The following is a 16,140-nucleotide window of genomic DNA, read 5'->3' as shown; positions in this document are numbered from 1 at the left end:
AGATTTGCCTAAAACGGGACGTGGCATTGTCATTGTAAAAGTCACCAGCACGGATTACAACAGCTCTCTCAGGGTGATGTTCCTCCACATTGCACAAATCTCCTTAATCTTTGAAGAAGGCACCTTCTTCCATCTCTCTTCATCTCTGAAGCAATTTCCTCAGCTGTGGTCTGTTGCTGTTGCAGATGAAGCTCTTACAGCTCATCAGTGGTTAGCTCTTCATTGTAGTCCTCCACCAACTCTTCCACATCCTGGCCACTCACATCCAAACCCATGGAATTCCCCAATGCCACAGTTAATTGTACAACAGGTGTAGGGTCGACAGGGGTCAGCCTCAAACCCTTCAAAATCCTTCTTTTGGACACATTCTAGCCACAGTTTTCCCCAAGCAGAGTTCATTGCCCTGAAAGCCACTCCCTGCCAAGCCTTATCTATAAGGCCTATGCAGTGGAAGATATTGAAGTGATTCTTCCAGAACTCTCTAAGGGTCAATTCAGAGTCTGAGGTTATGTCAAAGCACCTTTGAAACATTGCTTTAGTGTACAGTTTTTTGAAGTTTGCAATGATCTGCTAGTCTGTGGGCTGGAGGAGAGGAGTGGTGTTAGGAGGCAAGAACTTCACTGTTACAAAACTGAATTCCTTAGAAAATTGGTCTTCCAAGTCTGGAGGATGAACAGGAGCATTGTCCATTAACAGGAGGCACTGGAGTGGCAATTTATTATCCAGGAGGCATTTCTTCACACTCGGGCCAAACACTTCATGGAACCCCATTCCAGGAAAAAAAAATTTCCCTGGTGATCCATGCCGTACTGTTAACCTTCCACATCACACACAATTTACTCTCGACAACAGTGTTTTTCTTGAACACTCTGGGATTTTCAGAGTGATACACCAGTAAAGGCTTCACTTTGAAATCCCCACTAGCATTACCACACAGCAAGAGAGTTAGCCTGTCTTTCATAGGCTTGTGTCCTGGGAGTGCCTTTTCCTCTTGCGTGATGTAGGTCCTCTTTGCCATTTTCTTCCAAAAGAGGCCTGTTTCGTCACAATTGAATACTTGTTGGGGTTGGAATTTTTCAGACTCTGCATAACATCTGAATTCCCTAATGAATTTTTCAGCCGCTTGTATGTCTGAACTGGCACCCTCACCATGCCTTACAACACTGTATATGCCACTTCTCTTTTTGAAGTTTTTGAAACAGCCTTTGCTGGCCTTGAATTCACCTTCTTCACCACTTGTTTCAGACAGCTTCTTTATGAGATCCTCATACAACTGCCTTGCCTTTTCACAAATACGTAATGGATTGCTAACTCTTTCTCTCTGATCCACACCAACAACAATTTCTCCACTTCTTCAGTTGTTTGGGATCTCTGTTTGGTTATTGCATTCACCCCTTTTGCAACATCAGCTTCCATGATTTCTTTTCTCTTTGCCACAATGGAGCTGATTGTTGATGGCAACTTCCTGTACATCCTGCTGAATTCAGCAATGCGTATTCCACTATCATATTTTCTTAGGATTTCTTTTTTCAGTTCTACAGTGTTCCTCACTTTCTTTACCAAAGCACTGGCACTAGGAGCTTTCTTTGGGGCCATGGTTGCTCATTTAGCAGTCACACACAATAAACAAGTGGCAAAAACAATGGATTATTACAAAATGTTTCGTATGACCTGGCAGGATATGTTCACTCACTGAGAAAAAATGCTACACTGGCTGAGAAAGTGTAGGAGGCGGCTTTGTCTGCGCGCTGGGTACTGGAAAGGTTCCGTACGATTGACGAAAATGGAGGCAATCGACAAAAATGGAAGCCAAAAATCGACAAAAAAAGTCGGCCAAAACTGAAATCAGCGATAACAGAGAGCGACGATAATCGAGGGTCCACTGTATATCAGAGGAATAGATATGATTTTGATTGCTTCCACAATGAAAAGTACCTTGAAATTGAGCTCAAAGTAGAGGAAATGTTCGATTCTTTGGTGATGTTCAGGAGTAAACAAATGATCAAATGATGTCACCATCCAATACGTGTTCACCTGGGCATTATTTATACAATTATTACAATAATGCAGTAGTCGGCATAACAGTCAGTCAGTCAGTCAAGTCATTAAGTCAGTCAGTCAAGTCAGTAAGTCAGATATGGTAATTAAAAGATCAAAACACAATTCACAATTCAACAAGAGAGAAGTGGAACTGAACATGTATTATTCATGAAAGCTGGGATGGTGGGAGGTCTCCCTCACTCACCCACAACTAGGCGGCTTGAGGTAGGGAATGGCCGACTCCATTTGTCACATAATGGCATAGTGTTTTATTCATTCTAGATTACAGTGGAACCTCTACTAGCGAGTTTAATCCGTTCCATAACCTTGCTCGCAACTGGATTTGCTCGTTTGCAGAATCAATTTTTCTCATTTAAATTAATGAAATGCAATTAATCCGTTCCAGTGGAATTCTGTACTTCAATAATTTCACTAATATCAACTTTACGGCTTTTTTATCTATCGCTTTTGATATAATATGACATGATAAGCAATATAAATAACATAGAAACCTGATGTATACTCTAAAATGAATAAAATATGTAATTCATGTAGTGGTATGGGCGGTGTCGGTGGTGGATGAGAGTTTGTCTGGAGACCGGACAAAATATTTCTTGAATAATTTTGCTATCACCTATACGGCTTATTTATCTATCACAGTTCATCAAATATGACATAACAAACAATATAAATAACATAGAAACCTGATATAGTATACTCTAGAATGAATAAAATATGTCATTATATGTGTGGTGGCGGCGGTCGGCTGATGAGAGTTTGTCTGGAGACAGGACAAAATACTCCTTGAATATTTTGCTATCATCAACTCTATGGCTTATTTATCTATCACAGTTCATCTAATATGACATAACAAACAATATAAATAACATTGAAACCTGATATATACTCTAGAATGAATAAAATATATCATTATGTAACAGGTGGAGGCGGCCACAACCGCTCCCTCTGTTGTGGTAAACACTGCCATCTAGTGACGGCCTTTTGAAGCTGTCTATTATTATTAATTATTATTATGTAGTACATTATTATTATTATATATGTATTATTATCATACGTATTATATTATTACTATTATTGTTATTGTATTATATTATTATTATTATACGTATTATTATTATACATATTATTATTATTATTATTATTACAGTGGACCCCCGCATACCGTTGGCATCACATAACGTTAAATCCGCATACCGATACATTTTATCGCTAAGATTTTGCCTCGCATACCGCTAAAAAACCCGCTCAACACTACTCGTCCGAGACGTGTCTAATGTGCGGCCTGAGCCAGCCTCACATGTTCCGCCGGTAGCATTGTTTACAAGCCAGCCTCCGCGGTAACATCCAAGCATACAATCATAACATTTCATATTATTACAGTGTTTTTGGTGATTTTATCTGCAAAATAAGTGACCATGGGCCCCAAGAAAGCTTCTAGTGCCAACCCTGTGGTAAAAAGGGTGAGAAATATTATCGAAATACTGTGGTACCATGGTCAACTGCTGATGCTGCTGCTGCTGTAGCACTGTCAGCTGCTGCTGCTGCTGTAGCACTGTCAGCTGCTGCTGCTGCTGTAGCACCATCAGCTGCTGCTGCTGCTGCTGTACCACCATCAGCTGCTGCTGCTGCTGCACTGCCAGCTGCTGCTGCTGCTGCTGCTGTACCACCGTCAGCTGCTGCTGCTGCTGTAGTACCGTCTGCTGCTGCTGTAGCATCGTCTGTTGCTGCTGTAGCATCGTCTGTTGCTGCTGTAGCATCGTCTGCTGCTGCTGTAGCACTGTCAGCTGCTGCTGCTGCACTGTCAGCTGCTGCTGCTGCACTGTCAGCTGCTGCTGCTGCTGTAGTACCGTCTGCTGCTGCTGCTGCTGTAGTACCGTCTGCTGCTGCTGTAGCATCGTCTGCTGCTGCTGTAGCACTGCCAGCTGCTGCTGCTGCTGCTGTAGCACTGTCAGCTGCTGCTGCTGTTGTAGCACCGTTGTTGGTGTGGCTTATTGAGAATACCAAGAAACAATTAACCCCAGACGGTTAGCTCCCCAGGATAACCCCAAAAAATCAGTGTCATCGAAGACTGTCTAACTTATTTCCATTGGGGTCCTTAACCCTTTGAGGGTCGACAGGCCCTCCCCGAAACTCGTTCTCAGGGTCGGCCAAATTAAAAAAAAAAAAAAAAATTATTTTTTCTTATGAAAAGATAGAGAATCTTTTCCCGATCATAAAGACACCAAAAGTTTGAAATTTGATAGAAAACTTACGGAATTATGCTCTCGCAAAGTTAGCGGTCTCGGCGATGTTTACGCATCGGCGATTTTGCCCACTTTGAGCCCCATTTTCGGCCAATTTCACTGTACTAGTCGACAAAAAACATGAATATTTCGCTAGAACTCCATTTTTTCTATCGAATGGGTGCAAGAAACCACTCATTTATGAAATTCAACTATCCAGTACAGTGGTCAGAATTTAGCAATTTTGCCAATTTCACACAAATTTCAAAAGATGTCAATTTCCGAATAGGGTCCAGAATAAACAAGAAAGACATTCCTGGCACTAAAATGACATTTCCTCTAGTCATTATTCACGTCTCAAGGCCCCTCTTATATTCTTTTGCTTTCCACTTTGAATTTTTATTTTCACAAAAAATATAAGATTTACTGTTATGCAGACTACTGCATTAGTGTAAAAAATGGTATAAATATTATTGGTGCACTTGTGAAAGAATATTAGACTCACCAGTTGACGTGTATTGCACGCTTGGCACGATTTGTTTACTTTTGAAGTTTGGTAAAAATCGAACATTTCTGCTACTTTGAGCTCAATTTCAAGGCACCTTTCTTTGTAAAACCAGTCAAAATCATCTCAATTTCTGTAATATGTCTTCCATTCTATAAAATGAGACCAAGAAAACTAGAATACAACAATAAATACCATACGAAAATACACTGCAAAGTCGCTGATTTATTAAAAAAAAATGGTCAAAGTTTTTTTTTTCTCATTATGCACTGTGTGCTGCAGGATTTTTTTTAGACAGTGCACACTGACCACATAGACCCATTCTTTCATATGAAGGCCTACCAGCTTTCTCCCACTAGATTTGAGGCCGCTAGAATTTATGAGTACTAGTACGTCAAAAACCCCTACGCGTAAGACGTACTAGTACGACGAAAACCCTCAAAGGGTTAATCTTGTCTCCCAGGATGCGACCCACAACAGTTGACTAACACCCAGGTGAACAGGGAAAAATGCCTGGAACTAGCAAAGGTTGGTTTGAGAGATTTAAGAATCGTAGTGGCATACACAGTGTGATAAGGCCTGTTCTGGAAGAAAATGCCAAACAGGACCTACAGTACTCAGGAGGAAAAGACACTCCCAGGACACAGTGTCTCATCAGTCATTGCTGCATCTTCAATAAAGGTAAGTGTCATTTATTCTTCATTTAGTAGAGTAGTACATGCACAATATATACTGTGCATGTACTACTCTACTATTGTGCAAGTATCCTTCTCTTTGTGTGTAGGAAAATGTATGTTTCATGTGGTAAAATTTTTTTTTTCATACTTTTGGGTGTCTTGCACGGATTAATTTGATTTCCATTATTTCTTATGGGGAAAATTCAGTCGCATAACGATAATTTCGCATAACAATAAGCTATCATGAATGGATTAATATCGTTATGCGGGGGTCCACTGTATTATTACAATATAAATAATTTGTAATTTTTATTCACACAAAAAGTATAAGATTTACTGTTATGCCTTATTCCAATACGTAATTGTATAAATAATGTCAACCCATTCACGACTGCATATTGGAATGGACAGTGACGTCATTTGTTTATTCTTGAACTTAGTCAAGCAAACGAGCATTTCTCTCTTGTTGAGCTCAATTTCAAGGTACTTTTCATCGTGAAAGCAATCAAAATCATATCTATTTCTGTAATATATCTTCCATTCTATCAAATCAGACCAAAAAAACGAGAATACAACCATAAAAACCATATGGCTGTGGCAGTGGCAGCCAACGAGAGTTTGTCTAGAGACAGGACAAAATGGAGGCGGCCACAACTGCTCCCTCTTTGTTGTGGTAAACACTACCATCTAGTGATGGCCTTTTGAAGCCGTCTTTCATTATAATTATTATGTAGTACATTATTATTATATATATGTATTATTATTATACATATTATTATTATTATTATTGTATTATACTATTATTATTATACGTATTATTATTATACATTATTATTATTGTTATTATTATTATTATTATTATTATTATTATTATTATTATTATTATTATTATTATTATTATTGCTATTATTATTACAGTATAAATAATTTGTAATTTTTATTCACACAAAAAAATAAGCTTTACTGTTATGCCTTATTGCAATAATTGTATAAATAATGTCAACCCATTCACGACTGCATATTGGAATGGACAGTGGCGTCATTTGTTTACTCTTGAACATAGTCAAGCAAACAAGCATTTCTCTCTTGTTGAGCTCAATTTCAAGGTACACTGTACTTTTTGTTGTGAAAGCAATCAAAATCATATCTATTTCTGTAATATATCTTCCATTCTATCAAATGAGACCAAAAAAAACAAGAATGCAACCGTAAAAACCACACGATAATACCGCTAAGGGGTGGCTAATTGCTGAGAAGTGAACTCCATTATTTATGCTCCGATTTCTTTCATTTTTGGTGTACGTTAAGAAGCATCTTTCTATCATACATTGCCCAAGTTTCAATAAGATAGTCCAACAAACAAATGAGATAAAATTCCCTGGATTAAGAGCAAGAGCCCTTCACCAGCGTCAAGGAACCTCCCTTGAGGTCTGCTCACTTATGGAAATTTTGCTCGCATATGGAAGCAAAAAATCAACCCATCGACTGCTCATATTTGGAAAAACTCGCACGTGAATGTGCTCGCAAGTAGAGGGTCCACTGTATATATCAGGTTTCTGTGTTATTTATATTGTTTATTATGTCATATTAGATGAATTGTGATAGATAAATAAGCCATAGAGTTGATATTAGCAAAATATTGAAGTATTTTGTCATGCCTCCTGAGAGCTCGAATGGATTGTATTTCAGTTAATTTAAATGAGGAAAATTGATTCATCGTTCGAGCAAATTGGGATACAAACAAGGTCATGGAACAGATTAAACTCGTAAGTAGGGGTTCCACTGTATACTGTTTGTGTGGTTAATTTTGGGAGATGAGGTGATTTATAAGCAGAGCCTTGAATTGGTGTGCCTCACAGTACCTGTAGCCCAGGGGCCTACAAAATCTTAATCCAGCTCTTGAGTACATAAACAGTGGCTCACATTTAGAATGATTTTCAGTTTTATCAAATTTCCTGTAGCTTATTAGAAAAGTTCATGGCTCATACACATTTATTTAATTTTTGTAGGATTTAATACGTAAAAATTCTTATAGAACAAAATTAAACTGAATAGACATCAGTTACTCAAAAGATATTTACAGTGTAACACTTATCTAATAGCTGGTGTTATTAGCCCAGCTGTGGGTGGAGAACAGTAGAAGGTTCATAGTTGCTCACATGTGATATCATACCATAAAGTTTTAGCAGGTGGCTATGGGTGTATTCTAGTTCTGTTTGAGGCTTCATTGCAGTTTGGTTAGGTGGAGTTAGGTTAATTTAATCTGTTACTTTTTGTTATCATGGTGCTACCTTTGACCTTAAAACATACTTTAATTGGATCATTCTTCTAATTTACCATTGATTTTCTAGAAGTTATGGTTCAGGTCAAAATGTCAAGATTTTAAGGTTTGAACACTGATTTCTTATGTATGTTTTAATCAGCTTTCATTTTAATATATGGTTTGGAAAAATGGTCAAATAAAAATCAGAGACTACTTCTGTATATTATTAATGGAAATTTATTGCCTTTGTAGTGTGTCATACTGTTGGGTCATCCTTAAAAAGCCACACCTGTGGTGAACTTCGAGCACACCATGTTGGACAGAAAGTTAAGCTCCGTGGCTTCCTGCAGTATCAGCGGATGGGAAAGTTTGCTGTTCTTCGTGATGCTTTTGGGAAAACACAAGTGCTTATTAATGATGAGGTTTGTCCTTTTGGCAGATGTTGCAGGTGTGTAGAATAGGTGGTAGGTTATTGAAAGTAATTAAGAGTTTTTAGATAGGTTCAGGGTAAGGTATGTCAGAGAGAGGGAGATTATTTTCCCGTAAAAGTAGGCCTTAGACAGGGATGTGTGATGTCACCTTGGTTGTTTAATATATTTTTAGATGGGGTTGTAAGAGAAGTGAATGCAGGGGTTTTAGGGAATTGTGTGGGATTTCAAGATAAAGAATCTAACACAAAGTGGGAGTCATCACAGTTGCTTTTTGCTGATGACACAGTGCTTTAGGGAGATTCTGAAGAAAAGTTGCTAAGGTTGTTGGACGAATTCGGGAGGGTATGTAAAGGAAGGACATTAAAAATGAACATTGAAAAGAGCAAGGTGATGAAGGTAACAAAAAAAAAATTAGGTAATGAAAGACTGGACATCAGATTTGAGGGAGTATGGAGGAAGGTGAAGGATTATGGAGAGAGGTGAAGGTTTATAAACTAAAAGAGGAGGCAGTTAGGGTAAGATATAAACAGCTATTGGAGTATAGATGGGCTAATGAGAGCATAGGCAATGGGGTCGAAGAGGTATGGGGTAGGTTTAAAAATGTAGTGTTAGAGTGTTCAGCAGAAGTTTGTGGTTACAGGAAAGTGGGTGTGGGAGGGAAGAGGAGCGATTGGTGGAATGATGATGTAAAGAGAGTAGTAAGGGAGAAAAAGTTAGCATATAAGAAGTTGTTACAAAGTAGAAGTGATGCAAGGAGGGAAGAGTATATGGAGAAAATGAGAGAGGTTAAGAGAGTGTTGAAGCAAGGTAAAAAGAGAGCAAATGAGAGAGTGGGTGAGATGTTATCAACAAATTTTGTTGAAAATAAGAAAAAGTTTTGGAGTGAGATTATCAAGTTAAGGAAGCCTAGAGAACAAATGGATTTGTCAGTTAAAAATAGGAGAGGAGAGTTATTAAATGGAGAGTTAGAGGTATTGGGAAGATGGAGGGAATATTTTGAGGAATTGTTAAATGTTGATGAAGATAGGGAAGCTGTGATTTCGTGTATAGGGCAAGGAGGAATAACATCTTGTAGGAGTGATGAAGAGCCAGTTATGAGTGTGGGGGAAGTTCGTGAGGCAGTAGGTAAAATGAAAGGGTGTAAGGCAGCTGGGATTGATGGGATAAAGATAGAAATGTTAAAAGCAGGTGGGGATATAGTTTTGGAGTGGTTGGTGCAATTATTTAATAAATGTATGGAAGAGGGTAAGGTACCTAGAGATTGGCATGCATAGTTCCTCTGTATAAAGGCATATATATATATATACATACATCTAGGTTTTTCTCCTTTTTCTAAATAGCTCTTGTTCTTTTTTATTTCTTCTATTGTCCATGGGGAAGTGGAAAAGAATCTTTCCTCCGTAAGCCATGCGTGTCGTATGAGGCGACTAAAATGCCGGGAGCAATGGGCTAGTAACCCCTTCTCCTGTATACATTTACTAAAAAAGAGAAGAAGAAAAACTTTATAAAACTGGGATGCTTAAATGTGCGTGGATGTAGTGCGGATGACAAGAAACAGATGATTGCTGATGTTATGAATGAAAAGAAGTTGGATGTCCTGGCTCTAAGCGTAACAAAGCTGAAGGGGGTAGGAGAGTTTCAGTGGGGGGAAATAAATGGGATTAAATCTGGAGTATCTGAGAGAGTTAGAGCAAAGGAAGGGGTAGCAGTAATGTTAAATGATCAGTTATGGAAGGAGAAAAGAGAATATGAATGTGTAAATTCAAGAATTATGTGGATTAAAGTAAAGGTTGGATGCGAGAAGTGGGTCATAATAAGCGTGTATGCACCTGGAGAAGAGAGGAATGCAGAGGAGAGAGAGAGATTTTGGGAGATGTTAAGTGAATGTATAGGAGCCTTTGAACCAAGTGAGAGAGTAATTGTGGTAGGGGACCTGAATGCTAAAGTAGGAGAAACTTTTAGAGAGGGTGTGGTAGGTAAGTTTGGGGTGCCAGGTGTAAATGATAATGGGAGCCCTTTGATTGAACTTTGTATAGAAAGGGGTTTAGTTATAGGTAATACATATTTTAAGAAAAAGAGGATAAATAAGTATACACGATATGATGTAGGGCGAAATGACAGTAGTTTGTTGGATTATGTATTGGTAGATAAAAGACTGTTGAGTAGACTTCAGGATGTACATGTTTATAGAGGGGCCACAGATATATCAGATCACTTTCTAGTTGTAGCTACACTGAGAGTAAAAGGTAGATGGGATACAAGGAGAATAGAAGCATCAGGGAAGAGAGAGGTGAAGGTTTATAAACTAAAAGAGGAGGCAGTTAGGGTAAGATATAAACAGCTATTGGAGGATAGATGGGCTAATGAGAGCATAGGCAATGGGGTCGAAGAGGTATGGGGTTGGTTTAAAAATGTAGTGTTAGAGTGTTCAGCAGAAGTTTGTGGTTACAGGAAAGTGGGTGCAGGAGGGAAGAGGAGCGATTGGTGGAATGATGATGTAAAGAGAGTAGTAAGGGAGAAAAAGTTAGCATATGAGAAGTTTTTACAAAGTAGAAGTGATGCAAGGAGGGAAGAGTATATGGAGAAAAAGAGAGAGGTTAAGAGAGTGGTGAAGCAATGTAAAAAGAGAGCAAATGAGAGAGTGGGTGAGATGTTATCAACAAATTTTGTTGAAAATAAGAAAAAGTTTTGGAGTGAGATTAACAAGTTAAGAAAGCCTAGAGAACAAATGGATTTGTCAGTTAAAAATAGGAGAGGAGAGTTATTAAATGGAGAGTTAGAGGTATTGGGAAGATGGAAGGAATATTTTGAGGAATTGTTAAATGTTGATGAAGATAGGGAAGCTGTGATTTCGTGTATAGGGCAAGGAGGAATAACATCTTGTAGGAGTGAGGAAGAGCCAGTTGTGAGTGTGGGGGAAGTTCGTGAGGCAGTAGGTAAAATGAAAGGGGGTAAGGCAGCCGGGATTGATGGGATAAAGATAGAAATGTTAAAAGCAGGTGGGGATATAGTTTTGGAGTGGTTGGTGCAATTATTTAATAAATGTATGGAAGAGGGTAAGGTACCTAGGGATTGGCAGAGAGCATGCATAGTTCCTTTGTATAAAGGCAAAGGGGATAAAAGAGAGTGCAAAAATTATAGGGGGATAAGTCTGTTGAGTGTACCTGGTAAAGTGTATGGTAGAGTTATAATTGAAAGAATTAAGAGTAAGACGGAGAATAGGATAGCAGATGAACAAGGAGGCTTTAGGAAAGGTAGGGGGTGTGTGGACCAGGTGTTTACAGTGAAACATATAAGTGAACAGTATTTAGATAAGGCTAAAGAGGTCTTTGTGGCATTTATGGATTTGGAAAAGGCGTATGACAGGGTGGATAGGGGGGCAATGTGGCAGATGTTGCAAGTGTATGGTGTAGGAGGTAGGTTACTGAAAGCAGTGAAGAGTTTTTACGAGGATAGTGAGGCTCAAGTTAGAGTATGTAGGAAAGAGGGAAATTTTTTCCCAGTAAAAGTAGGCCTTAGACAAGGATGTGTGATGTCACCGTGGTTGTTTAATATATTTATAGATGGGGTTGTAAGAGAAGTAAATGCGAGGGTCTTGGCAAGAGGCGTGGAGTTAAAAGATAAAGAATCACACACAAAGTGGGAGTTGTCACAGCTGCTCTTTGCTGATGACACTGTGCTCTTGGGAGATTCTGAAGAGAAGCTGCAGAGATTGGTGGATGAATTTGGTAGGGTGTGCAAAAGAAGAAAATTAAAGGTGAATACAGGAAAGAGTAAGGTTATGAGGATAACAAAAAGATTAGGTGATGAAAGATTGAATATCAGATTGGAGGGAGAGAGTATGGAGGAGGTGAACGTATTCAGATATTTGGGAGTGGACGTGTCAGCGGATGGGTCTATGAAAGATGAGGTGAATCATAGAATTGATGAGGGAAAAAGAGTGAGTGGTGCACTTAGGAGTCTGTGGAGACAAAGAACTTTGTCCTTGGAGGCAAAGAGGGGAATGTATGAGTGTATAGTTTTACCAACGCTCTTATATGGGTGTGAAGCGTGGGTGATGAATGTTGCAGCGAGGAGAAGGCTGGAGGCAGTGGAGATGTCATGTCTGAGGGCAATGTGTGGTGTGAATATAATGCAGAGAATTCGTAGTTTGGAAGTTAGGAGGAGGTGCGGGATTACCAAAACTGTTGTCCAGAGGGCTGAGGAAGGGTTGTTGAGGTGGTTCGGACATGTAGAGAGAATGGAGCGAAACAGAATGACTTCAAGAGTGTATCAGTCTGTAGTGGAAGGAAGGCGGGGTAGGGGTCGGCCTAGGAAGGGTTGGAGGGAGGGGGTAAAGGAGGTTTTGTGTGCGAGGGGCTTGGACTTCCAGCAGGCATGCGTGAGCGTGTTTGATAGGAGTGAATGGAGACAAATGGTTTTTAATACTTGACGTGCTGTTGGAGTGTGAGCAAAGTAACATTTATGAAGGGATTCAGGGAAACCGGCAGGCCGGACTTGAGTCCTGGAGATGGGAAGTACAGTGCCTGCACTCTGAAGGAGGGGTGTTAATGTTGCAGTTTAAAAACTGTAGTGTAAAGCACCCTTCTGGCAAGACAGTGATGGAGTGAATGATGGTGAAAGTTTTTCTTTTTCGGGCCACCCTGCCTTGGTGGGAATCGGCCAGTGTGATAATAAAAAAAAAAAAAGTCTGTTGAGTATACCTGGTAAAGTGTATAGTAGAGTTATTATTGAAAGAATTAAGAGTAAGACAGAGAGCAGGATAGCAGATGAACAAGGAGGCTTTAGGAAAGGTAGGGGTGTGTGGACCAGGTGTTTACAGTGAAACATATAAGTGAACAGTATTTAGATAAGGCTAAAGAGGTTTTTGTGGCATTTATGGATTTGGAAAAGGCGTATGACAGGGTGGATAGGGGGGCAATATGGCAGATGTTGCAGGTGTATGGTGTAGGAGATAGGTTACTGAAAGCAGTGAAGAGTTTTTACGAGGATAGTGAGGCTCAAGTTAGAGTATGTAGGAAAGAGGGAGATTATTTCCCAGTAAAAGTAGGCCTTAGACAAGGATGTGTGATGTCACTGTGATTGTTTAATATATTTATAGATGGGGTTGTAAGAGAAGTAAATGCGAGGGTCTTGGCAAGAGGCATGGAGTTAAAAGATAAAGAATCATACATAAAGTGGGAGTTGTCACAGTTGCTCTTTGCTGATGACACTGTGCTCTTGGGAGATTCTGAAGAGAAGTTGCAGAGGTTGGTGGATGAATTTGGTAGGGTATGCAAAAGAAGAAAATTAAAAGTGAATACAGGAAAGAGTAAGGTTATGAGGATAACAAAAAGATTAGGTGATTAAAGATTGGATATCAGATTGGAGGGAGAGAGTATGGAGGAGGTGAATGTATTCAGATATTTGGGAGTGGACGTGTTAGCGGATGGGTCTATGAAAGATGAGGTGAATCATAGTACTGATGAGGGGAAAAGGGTGAGTCTGTGGAGACAAAGAACTTTGTCCTTGGAGGCAAAGAGGGGAATGTATGAGAGTATAGTTTTACCAACGCTCTTATATGGGTGTGAAGCATGGGTGATGAATGTTGCAGCGAGGAGAAGGCTGGAGGCAGTAGAGATGTCATGTCTGAGGGTAATGTGTGGTGTGAATATAATGCAGAGAATTCGTAGTTTGGAAGTTAGGAGGAGGTGCGGGATTACCAAAACTGTTGTCCAGAGGGCTGAGGAAGGGTTGTTGAGTTGGTTCAGACATGTAGAGAGAATGGAGCGAAACAGAATGACTTCAAGAGTGTATCAGTCTGTAGTGGAAGGAAGGCGGGTAGGGGTCGGCCTTGGAAAGGTTGGAGGGAGGGGGTAAAGGAGGTTTTGTGTGCGAGGGGCTTGGACTTCCAGCAGGCATGCGTGAGCGTGTTTGATAGGAGTGAATGGAGACAAATGGTTTTTAATACTTGATGTGCTGTTGGAGTGTGAGCAAAGTAACATTTATGAAGGGATTCAGGGAAACCGGCAGGCCGGACTTGAGTCCTGGAGATGGGAAGTACAGTGCCTGCACTCTGAAGGAGGGGTGTTAATGTTGCAGTTTAAAAACTGTAGTGTAAAGCACCCTTCTGGCAAGACAGTGATGGAGTGAATGATGGTGAAAGTTTTTCTTTCGGGCCACCCTGCCTTGGTGGGAATAGGCCAGTGTGTTAATAAAAAAAAAAATGGAGGAAGTGAATGTGTTCAGATATTTGGGAGTGGATTTGTCAGCAGATGGGTCTGTGAGACAAAGTGAACCATAGAATTGATGCAGGGAACAAGATAAGTGGTGTATTGAGGAATCTGTAGACACAAAGAACTTTATCATTGGAAGCAAAAAGGGGAATGTATGAGAGTATAGTGATACCAATGCTCTTATATCTATGTGAAGCATGGGTTATGAATGTTGCAGCAAGGAGGAGGCTGGAGACAGTGGAGATGATGTATCTGAGGGCAATGTGTGGCATAAATATTATGCAGAGAATTCATAGCTTGGAGATTAGGAGGAGGTGTGGGGTTACTAAAAGTATTATCCGTATGGCTGAGGAGGGGTTGTTAAGGTGGTTTGGACATTTAGAGAAGATGGAACAAAATAGGGTGACTTAAAGGGTGTATAAATCTGGAGTGAAGGGAAGACTGGGTAAGGGTCGTCCTAGGAAAGGTTAGAGGGAAGTGGTAAAGGGGGTTTTGTGTGCAAGGGGCTTGGACATCCCACAAGCATGTTTGAGTTTATTATATAAGAGTGAATAGAGGCAAATTGACATGCTTTTGGAGTGTAAGGAAGGCAACATTTATGAAAGGATTCAAGGAACCCTGTTAGCCAGACTTTAGTCCTGGAGGTGAGAAATATAGTGCCGCACTCTGAAGGACGGGTGGGGATATTTGCAGTTTTGAAATGTAGTATTGGCACCCCTCTGACAAGACAGTGATAGTGAATGACAGTGAAAGTGGTATATATATATATATTTTTTTTTTTTTGAGCCGCCCTACCTCTGTGGGAGATGGCCAGTTTGTTGAAAAAAAAAAAAGTTTAATTGACATTTACCTAACCTGTACAGAATGATGCTGTTTTACTGCATATAACCTTTGATAAACAAGAAAATTTATGCTGCAGGGTGCTTTCATTATCAAACATGAGAAATGATGCAGTGTGCAGTACTGATGAAACATGTTATCTTCTAGGACACCAGTCTCGTCAAACTACTCAGCAGCACTACGTTCGAGTCATATGTGGAGGTGATGGGGATTGTTTGTCACAGACCTGATAGTCAGTTAAACAGAGTAAGTTTTTCATTACAATACAGTGACAGCTATACACATGCAGTAATATTACCACTTTTTCTTTCTTCTTTCAGCAAACAGCCATATCCCACCGAGACAGGGTGATGTAAAAAGAAAAACGAACGCTTCTCTTTTTACATTTAGTACTATATAGAGGATAAGGGGTTACTAGTCCCTTGCTCCAGGCATTTTAGTTGCCTCTTACAACACACATGGCTTACAGAGGAAGAATTTTGTTCCACTTTCCCTTGGAGTGCACTGTTCATACATTTTTCAGGTTCTTCAGTTTTTCTAATACAGGCAGGTCCTGCTTTACAGTGCTTTGCTTTATGACATTTTTGCCAATAGAGCAATTTTCAATTATACCCACTCTTCATTTATTCAGACTTAGCACAATAAATATTTTAAGGTAAGGAATGATTTTACTGTATGTGCATTTTTTAGGCCTAGCTCTGTTGCTTTCTTAATATATGATAGTGTAAACATATCAGGCTTTTACATGCATTTGAAAGTGAAAAAAGGCTGTTTCATTTTACAGCGATATTCACTTTACAGCAGTAGCACAGAACATAACCTGCTTTATAAGCAGGGCCCTCCTGTAGATCTCATTTGCCATCCTGGGCATGAAATTTCCCTCTGTTCCATCATCTATATTAAACAGTTATTTCAAACATAGCCTG

At 39.7% G+C, this 16,140-nt stretch overlaps 1 protein-coding gene across 5 annotated transcripts in view; it reads left to right on the top strand.

The window, feature by feature from the left end:
- AspRS-m (aspartyl-tRNA synthetase, mitochondrial) overlaps positions 1 to 16,140 on the top strand; it is a 120,700-nt gene that overhangs the window by 10,780 nt on the left and 93,780 nt on the right. For 4 of the 5 annotated variants that reach the window (XM_070088096.1, XM_070088094.1, XM_070088097.1 and 1 more), the window contains exons 2-3: positions 7,981 to 8,150; positions 15,362 to 15,460. In XM_070088096.1, the coding sequence (XP_069944197.1) occupies positions 7,981 to 8,150; positions 15,362 to 15,460 (269 nt within the window). The remainder of the gene's footprint in view (positions 1 to 7,980; positions 8,151 to 15,361; positions 15,461 to 16,140) is intronic. The other variant, XM_070088098.1, reaches the window with a different exon arrangement.

This window comes from Cherax quadricarinatus, chromosome 23 (genome assembly GCF_038502225.1).
Source record: "Cherax quadricarinatus isolate ZL_2023a chromosome 23, ASM3850222v1, whole genome shotgun sequence".
Lineage (NCBI taxonomy): Eukaryota > Metazoa > Arthropoda > Malacostraca > Decapoda > Parastacidae > Cherax > Cherax quadricarinatus.
Note: the sequence above shows the minus strand (reverse complement) of the source record. Positions and strands in the feature narration are given on the sequence as shown.